The following is a 25,253-nucleotide window of genomic DNA, read 5'->3' as shown; positions in this document are numbered from 1 at the left end:
ATGGTATTGTTGTTGTGATTAGTTGTGTAGTTTTGGGTACCGGTAGTTAGGAGTACGGCAAACACCTTATTTCTTTGGTTCCTCAATATACATTTACCATATTACAATGTAGGCTATGTGTTACAGCACTACTTTTGGTGTCCCCCTCAGGAATTGCTCTTGAGAAAATTTCATGTAATTGTCCCCTCCAAAGTTGATATCAGATTTTCGCCAATGCGACCAAGGTGGGTTTTTATCTCTTACCAAGCGAGATATTTCATAAAATCCACTCCAACTTCCCATCGAGATGAAACTGGGAAGACTAAATTACTTATTCTGTTTGTTCACGGCAAAACAGGGCTTTTCCCCACTAATCTCGTACTTCCGTGACACCAGTGTGCTCATCTATTCTCTTTCTCAGGTCTGACATGACAGAAGAAGTAGGTGTTTCTTGGTGATATCTTTGTAAAGAGTGGGAACTAATAGTTAGGGGAATGTACTTGTGACCAGGGGCTGTGAAGGCTTGTACAAGGTACTTAACTCAAATCAGTGCAAGGATAAGTGGATACTTGTGTCTGCTTTGTACTTGTAGGTATGAAGACACCTGTTCTCACTCTATTCAGGTTTGTCTCGCCATGCAGTGTCCACTCCAATGATCTCACTCTATCACCTAAGTTGACTCCTGTCATAACCCATCTTGTCAACATGTTGTTCATATAAGATCATTGTCCCTCTGACTTAGTGGAGGCCATTCTAATTCTAATCAGTGAATTACATTTTTATAAATTGTTAAATATAAAAAAGTGATCCTTTTTAGATTAAACTATACTAAATATATTAATGAATATATTAACCTCTATGGGCTAGGTGGGACGCTTGCGTAATCCCGCGCCACGGGATTACACCTACTCAACAGCCAGTTGAATCCCGTGGCGCGTTATTCAAATACCTTAGAAATGCTATTACTTCAATTTCTCAAACATATGACTATTTTACACCATTTTAAAGACAAGACTCTCGTTAATCTAACCACACTGTCCGATTTCAAAAAGGCTTTACAACGAAAGCAAAACATTAGATTATGTCAGCAGAGTACCCAGCCAGAAATAATCAGACACCCATTTTTCAAGCTAGCATATAATGTCACATAAACCCAAACCACAGCTAAATGCAGCACTAACCTTTGATGATCTTCATCAGATGACAACCCTAGGACATTATGTTCTACAATACATGCATGTTTTGTTCAATCAAGTTCATATTTATATCAAAAACCAGCTTTTTACATTAGCATGTGACGTTCAGAACTAGCATACCCCCCGCAAACTTCCGGTGAATTTACTAAATTACTCACAATAAACGTTCACAAAAAACATAACAATTATTTTAAGAATTATAGATACAGAACTCCTTTATGCAATCGCGGTGACCGATTTTAAAATAGCTTTTCGGTGAAAGCACATTTTGCAATATTCTCAGTAGATAGCCCGGCATCACAGGGCTAGCTATTTAGACACCCACCAAGTTTAGCACTCACCAATATCAGATTTACTATAAGAAAAATGTTATTACCTTTGCTGTCTTCGTCAGAATGCACTCCCAGGACTTCTACTTCAATAACAAATGTTGGTTTGGTTCAAAATAATCCATAGTTATATCCAAATATCCTCTGTTTTGTTCGTGCGTTCAAGACACTATCCGAATGGTAAAGAAGGGTGACGCGCACAACGCATTTCGTGACAAAAAAAATCTAAATATTCCATTACCATACTTCGAAGCATGTCAACCGCTGTATAAAATCAATTTTTATGCCATTTTTCTTGTAAAAAAACGATAATATTCCGACCGGGAAAGCGTGTTTAGGTTCAAAGACGAAAGAAAATAAAACATGGGGTCGACTCGTGCACGCGCCTCAGCCCATTGTCCTCTGATAGAGCACTTGCCAAAAGCGCTAATGTTTTTCAGCCAGTGGCTGGAATTACATCATTCAGCTTTTTCCCGCCTTCTGAGAGCCTACAGCAAAGATCCTCAGTCTTCAATAAACAGAGTCAAGAAGCTCAAGGAATGGTCAGAGAGGGCACTTCCTGTACAGAATCTTCTCAGGTTTTTGCCTGCCATATGAGTTCTGTTATACTCACAGACACCATTCAAACAGTTTTAGAAACTTTAGGGTGTTTTCTATCCAAAGCCAATAATTATATGCATATTCTAGTTTCTGGGCAGTAGTAATAACCAGATTAAATCGGGTACGTTTTTTATCCGGCCGTGTAAATACTGCCCCCTACCCCCAACAGGTTAACTGTTCTTAGTTCTATATTTTTTGAATAGGGCATGCTTATTTAAGATGGTGAGGAAAGCCATTTAAAGAATAACCAGGCATCCTCTACTGACGGAATGAGGTCAATATCCTTCCAGGATACCCGGGCCAGGTCGATTAGAAACACCTGCTCGCTGAAGTGTTTTAGGGAGCGTTTGACAGTGATGAGTGGTGGTCGTTTAACCGCGGACCCATTACGGACGCAGGCAATGAGTTTGTTATCGCTGAGATCCTGGTTGAAGACAGCGGAGGTGTATTTAGAGGGCAGGTTGGTTAGGATGACATCTATTAGGGTGCCCTTGTTTATGGATTTAGGGTTGTACCTGGTGGGTTCCATGATTATCTGTGTGAGATTGAGGGCATCTAGCTTAGATTTCAGGACGGCCAGGGTGTTAAGCATATCACAGGTTCGCTCTACCTAGCTATGCATCGATGGGGGCACAGTGGGGCTGCTTGTGCTCATGCCATGGCCCTACGGGTCAATGAATGGTTAGCTAGCTAGTGGCAATACTTTCAAATTACTGTAAAACCCTTTTTTTGGACTGTGTAGAGCAGGGCTCTCAATAAATGTGGGCTCCTGAGTGGAGCAGCAGTCTAAGGCACTGCATCTCAGTGCTAGAGGTGTCACTACAGACACCCTGGTTCGAATCCAGGCTGTATCACAACTGGCCGTGATTGGGCGGCGCTCAATTGGCCCAGCGTCGTCCGGTGTAGGCCATCATTGTAAATAAGAATTTGTTCTTAAATAACATGCCTAGATGCATGATCCTAGGTCTCAGGTCCTCCGGGAAGGAAGGAAGGGAGAGAGAGAATTAGAGGGAGCATACTTAAATTCACACAGGACACCAGATATAACAGACTGACCCTAGCCCCCTGGCACATAGACTATTGCAGCATGATACTAGAGACTGAGATAGGGGTGTGTTGGGGGACACCCCGTCCGACGATACCTCTGGACAGGACCAACCAGGCAAGATATAACCCCACCCACTTCGCAAAAGCACAGCCCCCTAACTACCAGAGGAATATCAACAGACCACCAACTTACTACGCTGAGACAAGGCAGAGTATAGCCAATGACGATCTCCCCCACCACACAAGCCCAAGAGGGCGCAAGACCGAACAGGACGATAACGTCAGTGGCTCAACCCACTAGCTACCTGACTAACTACACTATTTACTTTTTTTCACAGCTGTCACAAATGCTGTTGTGCCCCAGAGCTGTTTATTGTTAAGTTTGTTGCAAAAATAAATGTCTAAATAAAAAAGATCCTACATCTGTACTCCCATTTGCCCATGTTTCTTGGAGATCCTGAATGGTTTTATGATACTCTCATCTCATCCTGTGGTATTAAGATAATTAGAGCATTTGACAACAGGATGAACAGTCATCTATAACACCCATTAAAACTAGTTTTATAACATCTTATGCCATTACTCATAACAACTGTTATAATGTGTTACATAGCTGTTATAAAGACTTTAAGAACACCTACAATAATGCTTATAGAACATGTGACTAGTAATAATCACGAAAACACCAACCACGACAACAACTACGTCAACCGGGATGAAAAATAGCTAAACAAAACACTTCAAACCTTGATGACTGGCTCGGAGCTCTGAAAACCTGGAATACTTTCACAGAGTTTAGTTTAGTAGCCCATCCTCTATCCTCAAACACAGATAATGAACTAAAAGCATTCATTGGCGTCACTTTGTAATAAAACAAAGTCGGGAGGTATCGAGCACCGAGCCGCCGTTGCCTTAGATCTCTCTAATGGGGCCCAATGTGTGGTGGTTAGCTGCGGAATATGAATGCACCTCCATTGAATTATTAATGTTGTGGTCGCTTCGTATTCTGCCTGGCACTTCCAGGGGTGATCCACCTCCTACGCCGATGGGATGCTGTCACCCGTAATTGGAGGAATCACGACAGAGCGGAGTTAAGTGCTCCGAAGTCCCGGGGTGAAGAATCTGACACCGCAGCAGCTCCAAGAGGTGAGAACATTTTTCAACTGTGGTACTTTTTCCTGTACAGTATTTTTCCCACCCCTCATACATGCACGCGCGCACACACATACACACGCACACACACACACACACACACACACACACACACACACACACACACACACACACACACACACACACACACACACACACACACACACACACACACACACACACACACACACACACACACACACACACACACACACACACACATTTGTCTGGATTTCTGTCATAAAGTAATATCTGACAGAACATACTGCTTCTTTTCCCTTGCATTCAAGCAGACAGACTAGCCCTGAAAAAGAGTGATTTGGCCGAGGTGTCAGTGTACAGTACATCAACAGGGACTTGATTTTAGTAGGGATGGAGAGATGATGGCACACTGGTTTTGTGGTTTAATGGTAATAGGAATCTTCACAGTCACAGATTCTGACAGATATCCCACACTGAAGCCAAAGATGAAGACCAACACTTTAGGTCTCAGTGCATCTATTGCTACGTGACCTCTGTAGCATTTTTCCACCTAACCCTGTCAGTGAGGAGGCAGGGGCACAGGCTCTTGTACGACTCCACCATGAACTTTGAACTCTCTAACCACCCACGTGTTCCACTCACCCTCTCAAACGTATTCCGCAAAGGTGAAATAGTATCCATTTCATTGTATTCCACAATGATGAAAAGGCGAGAGGTGAAGAGGCATCAGATAGGAAATATGATAATGATTCAAAAACACCTTTGGTGTCTCCTGTTGGATACACTGTGTTGACAGTGTGACGTCTGCCTTGTAGAGGCGCGTTCCTATTTGGTCCTTCAGAACAGCGGGGGAAGCGTCAAACAGACAACTCAGAGCAAAGACAGAGCCCCATGTCCCACAGACGAGGGCAAGGGTGATGGCATGGCACAGGTTTGGTTGTCATGGCCCCCCGAACAGGGGATACTGTCAGTTTTTCGTGACAGGAGCAAAACCATAATGGGTCAACCACGGCCACCCTGGCATCTCCGGTCCACTGGCAGGTTTGGTTCACGAATGGTGTAGCAGCGCCCAGCTCAGTCTACGGGGGCATGCTTGTCTATGTTATGTCAAAGATAGGATCTCAGAGAGGGAGAAAGGAGGTTGAGCTCGCTACAGATCACACATGAACTTTGTCGATGCTGTGACAGTTGGTTGTGACCTGTGCAAGAGCAGAGAGAGAGCGAGCACTGTTGAGTCTCTATACAGTCAATGGGGTAGAGGCTTAAATACATCACATTCAAGCAGTCTTTTTATATTCACATTTTTATATAGCATGTGTTTTGAAATGGAATTTAAGTAATTCTCCAAAAAGCTTCACACCTTCTATACCTAATCTGCTAAAATATAACATTGTGTTAAATCTTTCATGTTTAATTTAGTTTCATACACCTTTGCAATTACTTCCCTCTCTCATTTAGATTGATTAATTTCCCTTATCATCTCCTGACTGAGTTTCATATAATATTTTCTTCTTTTCTATTTTCTATTTCCTCTGAAAAAAAATCGAACAAAAAAAATTGCGGTTCTAAGAACAGCTCAAAACAGTAAATTAGGAAATTACGATGCGAGTCGATTAACCTCGGATCCGAACTAATAATTTTGTTTCCTCTTCTAAGGGAAAGGAAAATCAAGAGATTGTGGCATATCTGAGAGCCCGAGATGCCAGGGACTCAGTGAAATACTAATTTCATTGACGTGAAAAGACAAATCGGAAAAAAGGAGAGGAAAGTTGTGCCACCTACAGTAAGAAACATATACTGGCAAAGAAACATCTACAGAAAAAACTAACATTTTAGTGCTGTTAAACAGCAAGGTCTAACATGCCTTATTCCCTTGGCATTCTAGGCTATTAAGTAAATCCATATTTCATTTGAATGAGATACTTTGTTATAGGACCTGAGTTGGGAATGTAATTATTGCTATAACCTAAGTGCACCATTAGACAAGGCTGCGTGAAATACTAGCTTGTTATAGCCAATCTGGATAAGTAATAAGGTTAAGCACCATGTAAGTATTCCTTACACCTAAAATATATTGAAAGATTTCAAGGATTTGGGTAGAAGACGACGGCAAGAGATAGGACTGGTGTCACGTTCTGACCTGTAAAGGTGTTATTTGTTAGTGTTTAGTATGGTCAGGACGTGGCAGGGGGTATTTTGTTTATATGTTTCGGGGATTGTTACTCTATGTGTATAGACAAGGGGTGTTTGATTAGAGTGGTCTAGAGTTTTGGTATATGTTCTATGTTAGGGCATTTTCTGTTTATTCTAGTCACTCTGCTTCTATGTGCAGTTTTGTTCTTGACCTTCAATTGGAAGCAGCGGCTTCTCGTTGCTTCTGATTGAAGGTCCTATAATTAGGGGTTTGTTTGTATTGTGGATTGTGGGTAGTTGTATTCTGTTTTGTGCTTATCACCTGACAGAACTGTTAGTGTCGTTTCCGTTAATTGGATACGTGTTTCATTTGTTTCTCCTTCTTCAATATTGAAAAAAAGAAGATGAGTATACACTTCCCTGTTGCGTCTTGGTCCTCCACACATGACACGCGTTACAGAACTACCCACCAGACCCGGACCAAGCAACAGAAGAGGGAGCAGCCAAGGAAGCAGGAGGATTACAGGGAATCGTGGTCATGGGAGGAAATCCTGGCGGGAGAAGGTCCGTGGCGAAGGAACGGTGAGGACCGGGAGAAGTACGTTGGCACACGACTAGCAAGGAAGCCTGAGAGGCAGCCCCAATATTATTTTTTTTTGGGGGGGGCACATGGGGTGGGTGGCTGGGCAAAGGATGCCCCTGAAGTCAACACCTCGTGCTTATTATGGGGAGCACATGGAGTGGAGAGCGCCGAGGTACGAAGAGGTACGCAAGATATCGCCCATGCGCACGTACAGTCCGGTGCGTGTGATCTCAGCCCCAAGCAAAGGCCGTGCTAGAGTGGGCATCCAGTCTGGAAGGAGGATGCCAGCCCAATATGTGTGGCCACCGGTACGCCTCCGAAGTCCAGGCTACAGGACACCTCCTCTACGCACGGCGACCATCAGGCCCCTGCATAGCCCAGTCCGCCCTGTACCAGCACCCCGAACGTACAGGGCTACTACTGCCATCCAGCCAGGACGGGTTGTGCAGGAGGTGAGCTCGAGACTTCCAGTACTCACCCAAGACCCGGTGTATCCTACTCCTGCTCCTCGTAGAAGCCCACAGGTGCGTGTATCCAGTCTGGCTCCTCCGAAGTCAGCACCGCGCACCAGGCTTCCCGAGCGGCAGCCTAGTCCAGCTCGACCTATTCCGGCTCCCCGCACAAGCCTACAGGTTGGTGTCTCCAGTCTGGCTCCTCCGAAGCCAGCACCGTGCACCAGGCTTCCGGAGCGGCAGCTCAGTCCAGCTTGACCTATTCTTGCTCCCCGCACAAGCCTACAGGTGCGTGTATCCAGTCTGGCACCTCCGAAGCCAGCACAGCGCACCAGGCTTCCCGAGCGGCAGCCTAGTCCAGCTCGACCTATCCCTGCTCCCCGCACAAGCCTACAGGTGCGTGTGTCTAGTCTGACTCCCCCGAAGCCAGCACCACGCACCAGGCTCCCAGTGCGGCAGCCCAGCCTAACTCGTCCTACTCTTGCCCCTAGCACTAGCCCTGAGGTACGTGGGCCTAGTCCGGCGTCCCCTACGCCAGCCCCACGTACCAGGCCTTCAGTGCACGCGCCTCGCCCAGATGGCACAGCGACAGCGTCTCGCCCAGAGTGCCCAGCGACAGCGCCTAACCCAGAGTGGCAGACAACAGCGTCTCAGTCAGAGTGCCCGACAACAGTGCCTCAGCCCGAGTGTCCAGCACCTATGCCCGAGAGAGAAGTGGCCCACAGTCCACGGCCAGAGTCACACGACAGTCCAGTGCAACCAGAGTCGCCCGTAGCGAGGATCCCAAGTCCGAGGTCGACAAAGAGGGACCTCGCCCCAGAGTCTGCCAAGAAGAGGGGTGAGCAAGTGGCGGAGCGAGGGATACGTTCCGCTCCAGAGCCACCTCCGTAGGGACGAGTATGCGGGAAGGGGGAGCGTTGCAGAGGCATCGTTGGTGACGGTTAGGGGGGTACTGTCACGTTCTGACCTGTAAAGGTGTTATTTGTTAGTGTTTAGTATGGTCAGGACGTGGCAGGGGGTATTTTGTTTATATGTTTCGGGGATTGTTAGTCTATGTGTATAGACAAGGGGTGTTTGATTAGAGTGGTCTAGAGTTTCGGTATATGTTCTATGTTAGGGCATTTTCTATGTTTATTCTAGTCACTCTGTTTCTATGTGCAGTTTTGCTCATGACCTTCAATTGGAAGCAGCGGCTCCTCGTTGCTTCTGATTAAAAGTCCTATAATTAGGGGTTTGTTTGTATTGTGGATTGTGGGTAGTTGTATTCTGTTTTGTGCTTATCACCTTACAGAACTGTTAGTGTCATTTCCGTTAATTGTATACGTGTTTCATTTGTTTCTCCTTCTTCAATATTAAAAAAGAAGATGAGTATACACTTCCCTGTTGCGTCTTGGTCCTCCACACACGACACACGTTACAACTGGACACATTACGCAAGAGGCCATCAATATCACTCTCTTCTCAAATAACGTAATAAAATAAATTATGACTAAATTAACAAATATATATATTTTGAATGCTAATGTTTCCCTTTGCCTGATTATTATAATAACAGTTAAAAAGGAGCGAAACAAGTGTTGACTGGAGCTTCACTTGCTTTTGACCAGGCCTGTTATTAATGACTGGAGGGGGAACTGCAGAGTTTTCAGCTGGGCGAAAGAGAGGGATGGATGGAGGGAGGTAAAGAGGGAGGAATGGATCAGGAAGTCATTGTAGATGATAACAAAATGATTGGTTTCCTTTTAGCCCAAACCCAGATCGAGAGAGACAGAGGGGCAAATGGATTTCAAAGGCTCCTCTTAGTCAATGGACCTTTATTTCGCATGCTCTGATTTCAGCTTTAATGGCAAGGAAAATAAGGACACTCAATGGATAGCATTTTTTTCCACTGTGGAAGGCAAATACAGATTACCAGAAAACAGTGGTATGAGCTCACATGAAAAAATACTATAGGTATAAATTCTATAGTATTCACTGTGGTGTTTTTGCGTACTATAGTCAGTAAAAACACTACAGTGAACACTGTAGTATTTACGGTAGTGTTGCAGACATGACTGTAATATTTACAATTTACTATAATATAAAAACTGTAGTAAAAAAAGCAGCACTCTATTGTTTTTGTGGACTAATATACTATAATATTTACTGTAGTGTTTTTGCGGACATGAATGCAATATTTACATTTACATTTACATCATTTAGCAGACGCTCTTATCCAGAGCGACTTACAAATTGGTGCATTCACCTTATGATATCCAGTGGAACAACCACTTTACAATAGTACATCTATATCTTTTTTGTGGGGGGGGGGGGGTGGTTAGAAGGATTACTTTATCCTATCCCAGGTATTCCTTAAAGAGGTGGGGTTTCAGGTTTCTCCGGAAGGTGGTGATTGACGCCGCTGTCCTGGCGTCGTGAGGGAGCTTGTTCCACCATTGGGGTGCCAGAGCAGCGAACAGTTTTGACTGGGCTGAGCGGGAACTGTGCTTCCGCAGAGGTAGGGGGGCCAGCAGGCCAGAGGTGGATGAACGCAGTGCCCTTGTTTGGCTGTAGGGCCTGATCAGAGCCTGAAGGTACGGAGGTGCCGTTGCCCTCACAGCTCCGTAGGCAAGCACCATGGTCTTGTAGCAGATGCGAGCTTCAACTGGAAGCCAGTGGAGTGTGCGGAGGAGCGGGGTGACGTGAGAGAACTTGGGAAGGTTGAACACCAGACGGGCTGCGGCGTTCTGGAAGAGTTGTAGGGGTTTAATTGGGGCTAGGGGGCAGTATTTGCACGGCCGGATAAAAAAATGTACCCAATTTAATCTGGTTACTACTCCTGCCCAGTAACTAGAATATGCATATAATTAGTAGATTTGGATAGAAAACACTCTAAAGTTTCTAAAACTGTTTGAATGGTGTCTGTGAGTATAACAGAACTCATATGGCAGGCCAAAACCTGAGAAGATTCCATGCAGGAAGTGGAAATCTGATTTGTGGACTCACCTTCAACACTTTGCCTATGAAACACACCGTGAGTTAGGATAGATGTCAACAGTCTTTACAAAGTGGTTTGAGTCTTCTCCGGTAGAAACTGACCGAACGAGAGGCCTGCAAAGTTGGTCATAGGCGGAGGGCCATTACTACTATGATGCGGGCGCCCATGGGTACCCTTTCATTCCGAAACGTTTAGTAAGACAATGCAATCGTCCGCCTTGAATATTATTGAATCTCTGATTGAAAAGGCCCTAAAGATTTATGTTATACATCGTTTGACATGTTTGAACGAATGTAAATATATATTTTTTGCACATTCGTGACGACAAGTCCCGCGCGCCTCGTACATTATGAGTAGCCTTCGGAACGCGCTAACAAGAAGGAGCTATTGGGACATAAATTATTAACTTTTTCGAACAAAACTACATTTGTTGTGGACCTGGGATTCCTGGAAGTGCCTTCTGATGAAGATAATCAAAGGTAAGGGAATATTTACAATAGTATATTTGATTTTAGATGGTTCCAAGATGGCGGTAACCTGTATCGCCTAGCCTATTTTTCTGAGCATAGCACCTCGTTTATTGCAAAGTGTGATTTCCCAGTAAAGTTATTTTTTTATCTGGCAATGCGGTTGCATTCACGAGATGTTAATCTATAATTCTTTGAATGACAATATTAAATTTTAATAATGTTTTCGAATAGTAGTTTTGTAAATTGTAGCGCTGATCACCGGAAGCATTTCAGGGAAAATATTTTCTGAACGTCACTCGCCGATGTAAAATGCTGTTTTTATATATAAATATGAACTTTATGTATTGTGTAACATGATGTCCTAGGAGTGTCATCTGATGAAGATTGTCAAAGGTTAGTGCTGCATTTAGCTGGGTTTTGGCTATTATTGATGCATCCTAGTTCCTTTGAAAATGGCAGTGTGATTATTTTTGGCTGGGTACTCTCCAAACATAATCTAATGTTTTGCTTTTGCGGTAAAGCCTTTTTGAAATCGGACAACGTGGTTCAATTCAGGAGAGGTGTATTTATAAAATGGTGTAAAATAGTCATATGTTTGAGAAATTGAAGTTATAGCATTTATGAGGTATTTGTATTCCTCGCGACGCGATTCCACTGGCTGTTGACTGGCGTGGGACGCAAGCGTCCCAGGTTCCCCGACAGGTTAATGGCACAGGTAGGGAGCCCCGCCAACAGGAGTTGCAGTAATCCAGACGGGAGATGACAAGTGCCTGGATTAGGACCTGCACCGCTTCCTGTGTAAGGCAGGGTCGTACTCTCCGAATGTTGTAGAGCATGAACCTACAGGATCGGGTCACCGCCTTGATGTTAGCGGAGAACAACAGGGTGTTGTCCAGGGTCACGCCGAGGCTCTTAGCACTCTGGGAGGAGGACACAATGGAGTTGTCCACCGTGATGGCGAGATCATGGAAAGGGCAGTCCTTCCCCGGGAGGAAGAGCAGCTCCGTCTTGCCGAGGTTCAGCTTGAGGTGGTGATCTGTCATCCACACTGATATGTCCGCCAGACATGCAGAGATGCGATTCGCCACCTGGTTATCAGAAGGGGGAAAGAAGAAGATTAATTGTTTGTCGTCTGCGTAGCAATGATAGGAGAGACCATGTGAGGATATGACAGAGCCAAGTGACTTGGTGTATAGCGAAAATAGGAGAGGGCCTTGAACTGAGCCCTGGGGGACACCAGTGGTGAGAGCACGTGGTGCGGAGACGGATTCTCGCCACGCCACCTGGTAGGAGCGACCTGTCAGGTAGGACGCAATCCAAGAGTGAGCCGCGCCGGAGATACCCAACTCGGAGAGGAGGATCTGATGGTTCACAGTATCAGATCCTCCTCCTACTCCTATAGTGCTTTTGTTAATTTATTATCTTTGATATAGCAGTAGGGGCAACATTTCTCCTTAAGGAAACCTACTGGACAAAACACTTAACCTCTTGTCGTTCCCCTAGGATAGGGGGCGCTACAGCGATTTTTGAAAAAGATTTGTGCCCATTTTAAACGGCCTGCTACTCAAACTCAGAAGCTAGGATATGCATATAATTAATACTTGTGGATAGAAAACACCCTAAAGTTTCTAAAACTGTTTGAATGGTGTCTGTGAGTATAACAGAACTCATATGGCAGTCAAAACCCCGAGACAGATCGTAACAGGAAGTGGAATTCTGAATTGCGGACTCAACTTCATCACTTTGCCTGTTATTCACACAGTGAGCAATGGTTCATTGAGCACTTCCTATTGCTTCCACTAGATTTCCCCAGTCTTTACAAAGTGATTTGAGCCTTCTACTGTGAAAACTGAACGAATGAGACGCAGTGGAACGTGGTCACACGGAGAGGGCCATCACCATTATGACGCCGGCGCCCCTGGCTACCCTCCCCTTTCGAAACGTTTTGAAACACAATGCAATCGTCCCCCTTGAATCTTATTGGAGCTCTGGTTGAAAAAGGCCCTAAAGATTTATGTTATACAACGTTTGACATGTTTGAACGAACATAAATAAATTAAAAAAAAAAAATTTCGAAAGTGGAGTCCCGCGCACGCGGAACTTTTGCTGCAGCCTTCAGAACGCGCTAACAAGAACAAGCTATTGGAACATAAAGGATTAACTTTTTCGAACGAAAATACATTTGTTGTGGACCTGGGATTCCTAGAAGTGTTTTCTGATGAAGTTAATCAAAGGTAAGGGATTATTGACAATAGTATACAAGACTAGATTTGATATGCGATTGTTCCAAGATGGCGCTGACCTGTAACGGTAGCCTATTTTTCTGAGTATCGCATCCCCTTTTATCGCAAAGTGTGATTACCCAGTAAAGTTATTTTTAACCTGTTGGGGCTAGGGGGCAGTATTTTCACGGCTGGATAAAAAAAACGTACCCGATTTAATCTGGTTACTAATCCTACCCAGTAACTAGAATATGCATATACTTATTATATATGGATAGAAAACACCCTACAGTTTCTAAAACTGTTTGAATGGTGTCTGTGAGTATAACAGAACTCATTAGGCAGGCAAAACCCTGAGACATTTTCTGACAGGAAGTGGATACCTGATGTGTTGAATTACCTTTAAGCCTATGCCATTGAAACACACAGGGGCTGATTAATGTTTTGGCACTTCCTATTGCTTCCACTAGATGTCACCAGCCTTTACAAAGTGTTTTGAGTCTTCTACTATGAGATCTGACCGAACAAGAGCCTTGGAACGGTGATGGCCGATTAGACTCTGGCGCGAGGTCATGTTGGGTACCCTCGTTCCAATACGTTTTAAAAGAGAATGCATTCGTCCACCTTGAATATTATTCATGTTCTGGTTAAAAAAGGCACTAATGATTTATGCTATACAACGTTTGACATGTTTGAACGAACGTAAATATATTTTTTCCCCTCGTTCATGAAGTGAAGTCCGGCGGGCTTAGATCATGTGCTAACAACACGGAGCTTTTTGGACATGAATGATGAGCTTTTTTGAACAAAACTACATTCGTTATGGACCTGGGATTCCTGGAAGTGACATCTGATGAAGAGAATCAAAGGTAATGGATTATTTACATATTTTCGATTTTAGATCTCTCCAACATGGCCGTTTGTCTGTATCGCAAAGCGTATTTTTCTGGGCGCAGTGCTCAGATTATTGCAAAGTGTGATTTCCCAGTAAGGTTATTTTTAAATCTGGCAAGTCGATTGCGTTCAAGAGATGTAAATCTATAATTCTTTAAATGACAATATAATATTTTACCAATGTTTTCTAATTTTAATTATTTAATTTGTGGTGCTGACTTGACTGCCGGTTATTGAAGGGAAACGATTTCCTGAACATCAACGCCATAGTAAAACGCTGTTTTTGTATATAAATATGAACTTGATAGAACAAAAAATGCATGCATTGTCTAACATAATGTCCTAGGAGTGTCATCTGATGGAGATTGTCAAAGGTTAGTGCATCATTTTAGCTGGTTTTATGGTTTTGGTGACGCCTGTCTTTGAATTGACAAAACATTACACACAGCTATTGTCAATGTACTCTCCTAACATAATCTAACTTTATGCTTTCGCCGTAAAACCTTTTTGAAATCGGACAACGTGGTTAGATTAAGGAGATGTTTATCTTTCAAAGGGTGTAAGATAGTTGTATGTTTGAAAAATTTGAATTTTGACATTTATTTGGTTTCAAATTTGCCGCTCTTGAAATGCACCTGCTGTTGATAGGGTGCACCACGCTAGCGTCCCACATAGCCCCAAGAGGTTAAATCTGGCATTACAGGTGCTTTCAAGAGATATTCATCTATAAATCTTAGAATGACAATATTACATTTTAAAAATGTTTTCGAATAGTAATTTAGTAAATTGTAGCGCTGTTTCACCGGATGCATTTGAGGGAAAATAGTTAGTCAACATTACGCGCCGATGTAAAATGCTGTTTTTATATATAAATATGAACTTTATCGAACAAAAGAATGCATGTATTGTGTAACATGATGTCCTAAGGGTGTCATCTGATGAAGATTGTCAAAGGTTACTGCTGCATTTAGCTGTTTTTTGGTTATTTGTGATGCATGTGGTTGGTCGGAAAATAGCTGTGGCTACTTTTACGATATACTCCTCTAACATAATGTAAAGTTTTGCTTTTGCTGTAAAGCCTTTTTGAAATCGGACAACGTGGTTCGATTCAGGAGAGGTGTATCTATAAAACGATATAACATAGTACTATATTTGAAAAAAAATAAAAATTAAATTTTGTTATGCTAATGGGGATAGGATTTTTCGCTGGATGTCCGTCCCGTTTGACATGCTTCGAAGTACGGTACACTACCCTTCGGATAGTGTCTTGAACGCACGAACAAAATGCCGCTATTTGGATATAACTATGGATTATTTGGAACCAAACCAACATTTGTTATTGAAGTAGAAGTCCTGGGAGTGCATTCTGACGAAGAACAGCAAAGGTAATCCAATTTTTCTTATAGTAAATCTGAGTTTGGTGAGTACCAAACTTGGTGGGTGTCAAAATAGCTAGCCATGATGGCCGGGCTATCTACTCAGAATATTGCAAAATGTGCTTTCACCAAAAAGCTATTTTAAAATCGGACACCTCGTTTGCATAAAGGAGTTCTGTATCTATAATTCTTAAAATAATTGTTATATTTTTTGTGAACGTTTATCGTGAGTAATTTAGTAAATTCACCGGAAGTGTTCGGTGGGAATGCTAGTTCTGAACGTCACATGCTAATGTGAAAAGCTGTTTTTTGATATAAATATGAACTTGATTGAACAAAACATGCATGTATTGTATAACATAATGTCCTAGGAGTGTCATCTGATGAAGATCATCAAAGGTTAGTGCTGCATTTAGCTGTGGTTTTGTTTTTTGTGACATTATATGCTAGCTTGAAAAATGGGTGTCTGATTATTTCTGGCTGGGTACTCTGCTGACATAATCTAATGTTTTGCTTTCGTTGTAAAGCCTTTTTGAAATCGGACAGTGTGGTTAAATTAACGAGACTCTTGTCTTTAAAATGGTGTAAAATAGTCATATGTTTGAGAAATTGAAGTAATAGCATTTCTAATGTATTTGAATAACGCGCCACGGGATTCAACTGGCTGTTGAGTAGATGGGACGATTTCGTCCCGCAGACCCTAGAGAGGTTAACCTCTTACATCTAGACGTTCCGCTAGCGGAACACCTGCTCCAATATCCAATGATAGGTGTGGCGCGAATTACAAATTCCTCAAAAATACAAAAAATTCAATTTTTCAAACATATGACTATTTTACAGCATTTTAAAGATAAGACTCTCCTTTATCTAACCACACTGTCTGATTTCAAAAAGGCTTTACAGCGAAATAAAAACATTAGATTATGTCAGCAGAGTACCCAGCCAGAAATAATCAGACACCCATTTTTCAAGGTAGCATATAATGTCACAAAAAACAAAACCACAGCTAAATGCAGCACTAACCTTTGATGATCTTCATCAGATGACACACCTAGGACATTATGTTATACAATACATGCATGTTTTGTTCAATCAAGTTCATATTTATATCAAAAAACAGCTTTTTACATTAGCATGTGACGTTCAGAACTAGCATACCCCCCGCAAACCTCCGGTGAATTTACTAAATTACTCACGATAAACGTTCACAAAAAACACAACAATTATTTTAAGAATTATAGATACAGAACTCCTTTGTGCAATCGAGGTGTCCGATTTTAAAATAGCTTTTCGGTGAAAGCACATTTTGCAATATTCTGAGTAGATAGCGCAGCCATCACGGCTAGCTGTTTAGACACCCACCAAGTTTAGCCCTGACCAAACTCCGATTTACTATTAGAAAAGTTTGATTACCTTTGGTGTTCTTCGTCAGAATGCACTCCCAGGACTGCTACTTCAATAACAAATGTTGGTTTAATCCATAGTTATATCCATAGTTATATCCAAATAGCGGCGTTTTGTTCGTGCGTTCAAGACACTATCCGAAGTGTAAATAAGGGTCATGCGCACGACGCATTTTGTGACAAAAAATGTCTAAATATTCCATTACCGTACTTCGAAGCATGTCAACCGCTGTTTACAATCAATTTTTATGCCATTTTTCTCGTAAAAAATAGATAATATTCCGACCAGGAAAGCGTGTTTACGTACAAAAGAGAGAGAAAATAAAAGCATGGGATCCCCTCGTGCACGAGCCTGAGTCTCATAGTACTGTGACTGGCCACTATCCAAACGCACTAATGTTTTTCAGCCAGGGGCTGCCTCGATATCATTCAGCTTTTTGCCGCCTTCTGAGAGCCCATGGGAGCCGTAGGAAGTGTCACGTAACAGCAGAGATCCCCTGTATTGGATAGAGATTATCAAGAAGGCCAAGAAATGGTCAGACAGGGTACTTCCTGTTTGGAATCTTCTCAGGTTTTGGCCTGCCAAATGAGTTCTGTTATACTCACAGACACCATTCAAACACTTTTAGAAACGTTGGAGTGTTTTCTATCCAAAGCTAATAATTATATGCATATTCTAGTTTCTGGGCAGGAGTAATAATCAGATTATATTGGGTACATTTTTTTATCCGGCCGTGAAAATACTGCCCCCTAGCCATAACAGGTTAACGTAAGAACACTATACAAAACTGAACAAAAACACGACAGCAAAACAGTCCTGTTAGGAAATAATCTTACAGAAACAATTACCCACAAAACCCCAACGGAAAAACAGGCACTTAAGTGTGACTCCCAATCAGCAGCAACAACCAACAACAGCTGTGCCTGATTGGAAGCCACACGGCCAAAATCAATGAAACAGACAACATAGAAAATGAGCATAGAACACCCACCCAATGTAACACCCTGGCCTAACCAAAATAAAAAAACCCTCTCTATGGCCAGGGCGTTACAGTAAACCCCCCCCCCCAAGGTGCGGACTCCGGCCGCAAAACCTGACTCTGAAGGGGAGGGTCTGGGTGGGCCTTCTTACGGCGGCAGCTCAGGTGCGGGACGTGGCCTCCGCTCCACCCTCGGCGTTGCCCACTTAGGTAGCGCCCCTGGCCGCGCCGGAGGACTGGCGGGCGGCGATGGCGGCTCCGGACTGGCGGGCGGCTCTGGCGGCTCCGGACTGGCGGGCGGCTCTGGCGGCTCCGGACTGGCGAGACCCACTGGAGGCCTGGTCCTAGGAGGAGGCACAGGACTGACCAGGATGGGGGGACCGACTGGAGGCCTGGTCCGTGGAGGCGGCACAGGAGAGACCAGGATGGGGAGACCCACTGGAGGCCTGGTCCGTGGAGGAGGCACAGGCTTAACCAGGATGGGGAGACCCACTGGAGGCCTGGTCCGAGGAGGAGGCACAGGATAAACCGGGCTGTGGGGGAGCACTGGAGTTCTGGTACGTAGGCTCCTTACCCACACTCCAGGCTGAATGCCCACTTTGGCCCGGCACGGGCGGAGCACAGGCATTGGGCGAACTGGGCCCTCCCAGCGCTCTGGAGACACAGTGCGCAGAGACAGTGCAGGATAACCTGGACCGAAAAGGCGCACCGGAGACCAGACGCGCTGAGCTGGTACAACCCGTCCTGGCTCGATGCCTGCACTCAGATGGCACTTGCGGGGGGCTGGCCTATAGCGCACCGGGCTATGAACGCGTACTGGGGACACCGTGCGCTTTACCGCATAACACGGTGTCTGACCAGTACTGCGCTGCCTCCTGTAAGCACGGGGAGTTGGCTCAGGTCTACCGCCTGACTCCACCAATCTCCCCGTGTGCCCCCCCAAAAAAATGTTTTGGGGCTGCCTCTCGTGTCTGCTGCGCTCCCTTTCCTCATACCAGCGCCTCTCAGCTCTCGCCGCCTCGATCTCCCACTGTGGGCAACGATAATCCCCAGCTTGAGCCCATGGTCCTTTACCGTCCAGGATTTCCTCCCAAGTCCACGATTCCAGATAGCTCCTCTCCTGGTTCTTCTCCTTGCGCTGCTCCTTCCTCCGCTGCTTGGTCCATTTTTGGTGGGTAATTCTGTAATGGCTGTCGGGAGAGAGAGTAGACCAAGGCGCAGCGGAGTTAGTGTTCATCATGATTTTAATTAACGTAAGAACACTATACAAAACTGAACAAAAACACGACAGCAAAACAGTCCTGTTAGGAAATAATCTAACAGAAACAATTACCCACAAAACCCCAACGGAAAAACAGGCACTTATGTGTGACTCCCAATCAGCAACAACCAACAGCTGTGCCTGATTGGAAGCCACACGGCCAAAATCAATGAAACAGACAACATAGAAAATGAGCATAGAACGCCCACCCAATGTAACACCCTGGCCTAACCAAAATAAAGAACAAAAAACCCCTCTCTATGGCCAGGGCGTTACATGGTCCTCATGAGAGCCAGTCTCATCATACTGTAGAGCTTGATTGTTTTTGCAACTGCTCTTCAAAGTTCTTGAAATGTTCCAGATTGACTGACCTTTATGTCTTAAAGTAATTATGGACTGTCGTTCCTCTTTGCTTATTTGAGCTGTTCTTGCCATAATATGGGATTGGTCTTTTACCAAATAGGACTATCTTATACCACCCCTACCTTGTCACAACACAACTGACTGGCTCAAACGCATTAAGAAGGAAAGGCAAACCTGTTAATTTAAATGCATTACAGATGACTACCTCATGAAGCTGGTTGAGAGAATACCAAGAGTGTGCAAAGCTGTCATCAAGGAAAAGGGTGGCTACTTTGAAGAATCTAAAATCCAAAATATATTTTGAACACTTTTTTTGGTTACTACATGATTCCATATGTGTTATTTCATATTTTTGAGGTCTTCACTATTATTCTACAATGTAGAAAATAGTACAAATAAAGAAAAAACTTGGAATTAAATAATACATTTACAAACTTTGTTTCCAAACTTTGTACTGGTACTGTACATACCAAATTGAATCTGTCTAACAGGTACATATAACATTTCTTACATCTGAGTGGGCACAATGTTTATTGTGCACATGAAGGTTTGCAAGGCTTATTAGGTAGATGTTCTGTTTATTTAATTTAATGTATTATTTCAATTGATCATATTTCCCGGTGTTCTGTGTGTCTGGGTCCATAATACCTCTGTCATTGTGCGTAACAGGAATGAGCGTGCCCTGGTAAGCATAGCGGCCTGCACACCACGCTTCGGATTCAGTACAAGACAGTGATTGTTCCTTGTATGAATGGTGATGAAATATCATGAATAATCATTAAGTGTCACGACTTCCACCGAAGGTGGCTCCTCTCCCTGTTCGGCGGGGCTCAGCGGTCGTCGTCGCCGACCTACTAGCTGCCACCGATCCCATTTTCCTTTTTGTTTGTGTCTGTCTGTTTTTTTACACCTGTGTTCAGGTTAGTTGATTTCGGTGGGTTTATATACACCCCGCTGCAGGCTAGGCTTTGTGCGGGATTATTTGTTGTGTATTTGCTTGTAAGGGGTGCGTGCCTGCACCAGGGGATTTCGTTTATTTACTCGGTATATGTTTACAGTGTGCTATTGCACTTTTGTTTGTGGAGTCGAGGTTTCTCCTCCGTGTGCGCAATTTATTCCCTGTGGGTGGCGACTACGTTTGTGCGGTTATTCCCATGTGTTTGTATTGTGCCTTCTGGACCGCCTGATTAAACGTTGTGTTACACTGGAACTTATCTGCTCTCCTGCTCCTGATTCCTACACACACCCCTCCTATTAGGAGTCGTTGTTACATTAAGTCTAACTTTTACATTGTAGAACCAGTCTATTTGTTGTAATTGCCAATTGGGTAATTGTCTGGTCCTGGGGGGAGCCAAGTGGTTAAAGTATATATTTAAAGTATGAAATCAACAGCAAACATATCAACAAGAGAATGAAGCGCTCTCCACTGGCAGGAGTTTTTGGTGAGTGCAAGTAGAGTGGCTATGGTACGTATTTTCCAAAGTAATAATTAATTTGAACAACAAATTCAGGCGTTTGATTGCAAATACAGACGGAGTCAAAAAGAGAACACAGAAGGCTGTTGTATAAAACACCTGTCGCCAGATTACATCTACAAACTACGGGCAAGCATTGCAAGCGTGACAGAGAGGGAGAAGCATTTATCAATGTATATGGGTAAGAGAGTCTAGCCACCTACATTTTCAGATATGATACTTTTCTAATTTTGTCATAAAGTTTATTTCATTGCAAGTGAATGTGTACTGTTGGCTAGCTAGCTAACGTTATGATCTGTATGGTAATATTTTTCGTATCTCAGAGCCATTTGCATTGCTAGTTATAGGCTAATGTTAGCTAGCTAGATAACATTGCACCTACCTAGTTTGTTAGCTTTATAGGTACCTGTAGATTGATGCAGTGTAGTAACATTATGAGTTGGGATTATTATTATTTTCCGTAATTAGCTCGCCATTAACTTGGAAATAATGATCTTGTTGTGAGTTTATTTTCCTGTATTAATTAATACAGGTTAGCTAAGGTTAAGACATTGTCAGTTATATGATATTGTAATTAATTGAACTAGCTAGCCAGCTAACAAGCTAGAAACGAACCAAAACTTTATTTACAAAGTTGTTTTTAGTTGCCTGGTTTGCTAAATTGACATGTACTAAATTCATTTTCAAACGGATTGGTTTATTTGTGTTAAAATACACCATTTATGCTACTTTGGACCACCAGGCTGCTGATGTCATGCAGCCTGTCGTTTTTTGGGGTTATACTTTTCATAACGACAATGACAAGTTTGATGACAAAATAATGTTCATGATGTCACTGTGACAACTGTAAACAGACATGTCAATAGACATAGTATAAACCAGCCTTTTGTCTTGAAATCTTTGGTTCTACACTACCGTACTCACTGTTTAGCACATGGTCTCATATGTGAATCCTTAAAGGGATGGGTGAGGCTAAGGCTTAGAGGCTGTGAACGATGCTGAATGGGTGTAGAATAAGAAAAGCTCTCCAGTAGGTGCCCCCAACACTTTCAAGGGCCATTTTCTCAAAAGTGGGGTTACAAGTTTATCAAATTTCAAAGCAGCATTACTTTCCCATTGTTTCTCAACTGTAGTGTATGATATACCATTTACTAGCTTCTGAGTCTTTACTTTTATCCAATGTAAAAAACACAATTTCAAATTTTGCTTCATAAGGCTTTTTGCGTGGACAGTGTTGTGGCTACTGTCTCTGTCTGTGTGAGTAATCCATGGAGACTCTGTGCCACAAAATAAGTGACAAAATGTTACAAAGCATGGCCAGATAATTTCCAGTCATCAGTCTCAAGTCAAAGTCTTGAGGCACCCATGTCAAGTCTCAAGTTACTTTATATCAAGTCAAGTCATCAAATTTGTGACTCAAGTCAGACTTCAATGAAATAAAAGGTGAGCTGTTATTGCCATTTGTCAAACACTGACATAAGCCAGTGTTTATTTGCTGATGCACTGGAGTTGTGCCTGCTTAGATATACTGGGAGGAGAAAACAAAAGACAGACCGACCAGGGTTAATGATGCTCACTCCCTGCCTTCCCTGACCTTCCTGAGACAATTGAAAGGTGGTGTATTCAGTAAGGTGAAACAATCATAATGTTCCAGATAGACATACAACGTATAGAGCTGGAATTATTGCCTTTTCTACAGAACAGAAAATCCTATATTTTCTGCACAGTAAATGTACAGTATATCTGAACATTCTGTAATGTTGCATGTTCCTGAACAGACCCCCTAATACTGTTGTCCTGTTGTGGATTGGTTCATCCCATGTCAAAACCTAAATACTTCAAATGACACAGAGGTCAAGACGCACTGCTGCAGCTGTACTTTGGAACTCTGCTCTCGCCAGCAATTTTTGTTCAAAACAAATAAAGAAATTGCTGCACTGAATTGGTACGACAATTGTTTGTCAGCATTTTTTTCTTTTTTTCTGGCAGTGTAAGCCAAAGGTCTCTTAGAGATAAACAAGAGATGAATAGATAAAACAATGAAAAGGAGAGTGAAACATCAGCAATGGTTTTGATGTATAGATTGATTTTGGCAGACAAACACAGTAAACACCTTACAACGCCTCCCACTCTTCGACGTACTCTTCGACGTACTTGAAGTCAGCACTCTCTCTCCCTTTATACTGAAATTCTTCCCTTTGTCTGTGTCAGCAGAACAGGTGTGTGTCTGTCTGTTAGTAACAGATGGTTTGATCATGTTGATTTGTAATAGGGGTCGTGGTGAACACTTTTTAAAGTGTTAAATCTAACACATTTAGAGTTATTTTAACACTGGCTAGTGTTTGCTACACTCTCAGAAATAAACTAGTGATGCTATGTTTGATACTGGAGCTCCGAGGATGCGGCGAAATCGCTAAGCAGTGTACTTGAAAGCAGTGTGCCTATGCCTGTATCACTTTACCAGAAGCACATAATCACTGAAGTCCGAAGCTTTGTTTTGTTGAACAGCCACCTGATTGGTTTGGTATTGGTTTCAGTAGAAGACAAAAAGGCTACGCTGTCCACGTGCTATGGCGTTTGGGACGTTGTCTATACTGAGCATAGAAAACATTAAGAACACCTGCTCTTTCCATGACATAGACTAACCAGGTGAATCCAGGTGAAAGCTATGATGCCTTATTGTCACTTGTTAAAACCTGTTAGGGCTAGGGGGCAGTATTGACACGGCTGGATAAAAAACATACCCGATTTAATCTGGTTACCACTCCTACCCAGTAACTAGAATATGCATATACTTATTACATATGGATAGAAAACACCCTAAATTTTCTAAAACTGTTTGAATGGTGTCTGTGAGTATAACAGAACTCAAATGGCAGGTCAAAACCTGAGAGATTCCTTTACAGGAAGTGGCCTGTCTGACCATTTCTTGAACTTCTTTTCCATCTCTATCATTTACTAAGGATCTCTGCTCTAACGAGACACTTCCCACGTCGTCCATAGGCGCTCAGAGCCCGGGAAAAAACAGAATGTCGTCATTCCAGCCCCAGGCTGAAACACATTATCGCCTTTCTCAAGTGGCCGATCAAGGGACACTGGGCTTATGCGCGTGACCCGACCGCCCCCGCCTTTGGGATTTTTTCTTCTGTTTGCCGAAAAGGAGATTCCCTGTCGGAATATTATCGCTTTTCTACGAGAAAAATGGCGTAAAAATTGATTTTAAACAGCGGTTGACATGCTTCGAAGTACGGTAATGGAATATTTAGAATTTTATTGTCACGAATTGCGCCATGCACGCGACACTTCTTTACTATTTCGGATAGTGTCTGGAACGCACGAACAAAATGCCGCTATTCGGATATAACGATGGATTATTTTGGACCAAACCAACATTTGTTATTGAAGTAGCAGTCCTGGGTGTGCATTCTGACAAAGACAACAAAAGGTAATCAAACTTTTATAATAGTAAATATGATTATGGTGAGTGCTAAACTTGCCGGGTGTCTAAATAGCGAGCCCGTGATGCCTGGGCTATGTACTTAGAATATTGCAAAATGTGCTTTCACCAAAAAGCTATTTTAAAATCGGACATATCGAGTGCATAGAGGAGGTCTGTATCTATAATTCTTAAAATAATTGTTATGCTTTTTGTGAACGTTTATCGTGAGTAATTTAGTAAAATGTTAGCGAATTCCCCGGAAGTTTGCGGGGGGTATGCTAGTTCTGAACGTCACATGCTAATGTAAAAAGCTGGTTTTTGATATAAATATGAACTTGATTGAACAAAACATGCATGTATTGTATAACATAATGTCCTAGGGTTGTCATCTGATGAAGATCATCAAAGGTGAGTGCTGCATTTAGCTGTCTTCTGGGTTTTGGTGACATTATATGCTGGCTTGAAAAATGGGTGTCTGATTATTTCTGGCTTGGTACTCTGCTGACATAATCTAATGTTTTGCTTTCGTTGTAAAGCCTTTTTGAAATCGGACAGTGTGGTTAGATTAACGAGAGTCTTGTCTTTAAATAGCTGTAAAATAGTCATATGTTTGAGAAATTGAAGTAATAGGATTTTTAAGGTTTTGAAAATCGCGCCACAGGCTGCCAGTGGCTGTTACGTAGGTGGGACGCAAGCGTCCGACCTAGCCCATAGATGTTAAATCTACTTCAGTCAGTGTAGACGAATGGTAGGAGACAGGTTATAGAAGGCCTTGAGACAATTGAGACATTGATTGTGTATGTGTGCCATTCAGAGGGTGAATAGGAAATACAAAATATTTAGGGGCAGCCAGGTCACCCGTGATACAAGTCAGTATTCGACGTCCATCCATGTCTGAGGAAGTCAGAAGATGACGTGGAAACTGGACAATAGGGGCAAC

The 25,253-nt window shown here is 43.0% G+C and overlaps 1 protein-coding gene across 1 annotated transcript; it reads left to right on the top strand.

Moving 5' to 3' along the window:
- Window positions 1-213: 213 nt before the first annotated feature.
- Window positions 214-8,344, top strand: LOC106577700 (vegetative cell wall protein gp1-like). The gene is made up of 6 exons (XM_014156034.1): window positions 214-224; window positions 401-419; window positions 5,082-5,216; window positions 6,879-7,000; window positions 7,516-7,633; window positions 7,742-8,344. Exons 1-6 carry the CDS (start codon window positions 214-216, stop codon window positions 8,342-8,344), a joined length of 1,008 nt encoding a protein of 335 aa, XP_014011509.1.
- The last annotated feature ends 16,909 nt before the right edge of the window (window positions 8,345-25,253 follow it).

This window comes from Salmo salar, chromosome ssa18 (genome assembly GCF_905237065.1).
Source record: "Salmo salar chromosome ssa18, Ssal_v3.1, whole genome shotgun sequence".
Lineage (NCBI taxonomy): Eukaryota > Metazoa > Chordata > Actinopteri > Salmoniformes > Salmonidae > Salmo > Salmo salar.
The sequence above is the reverse complement of the archived record's forward strand: the minus strand, read 5'-3'. Positions and strand labels throughout refer to the sequence as shown.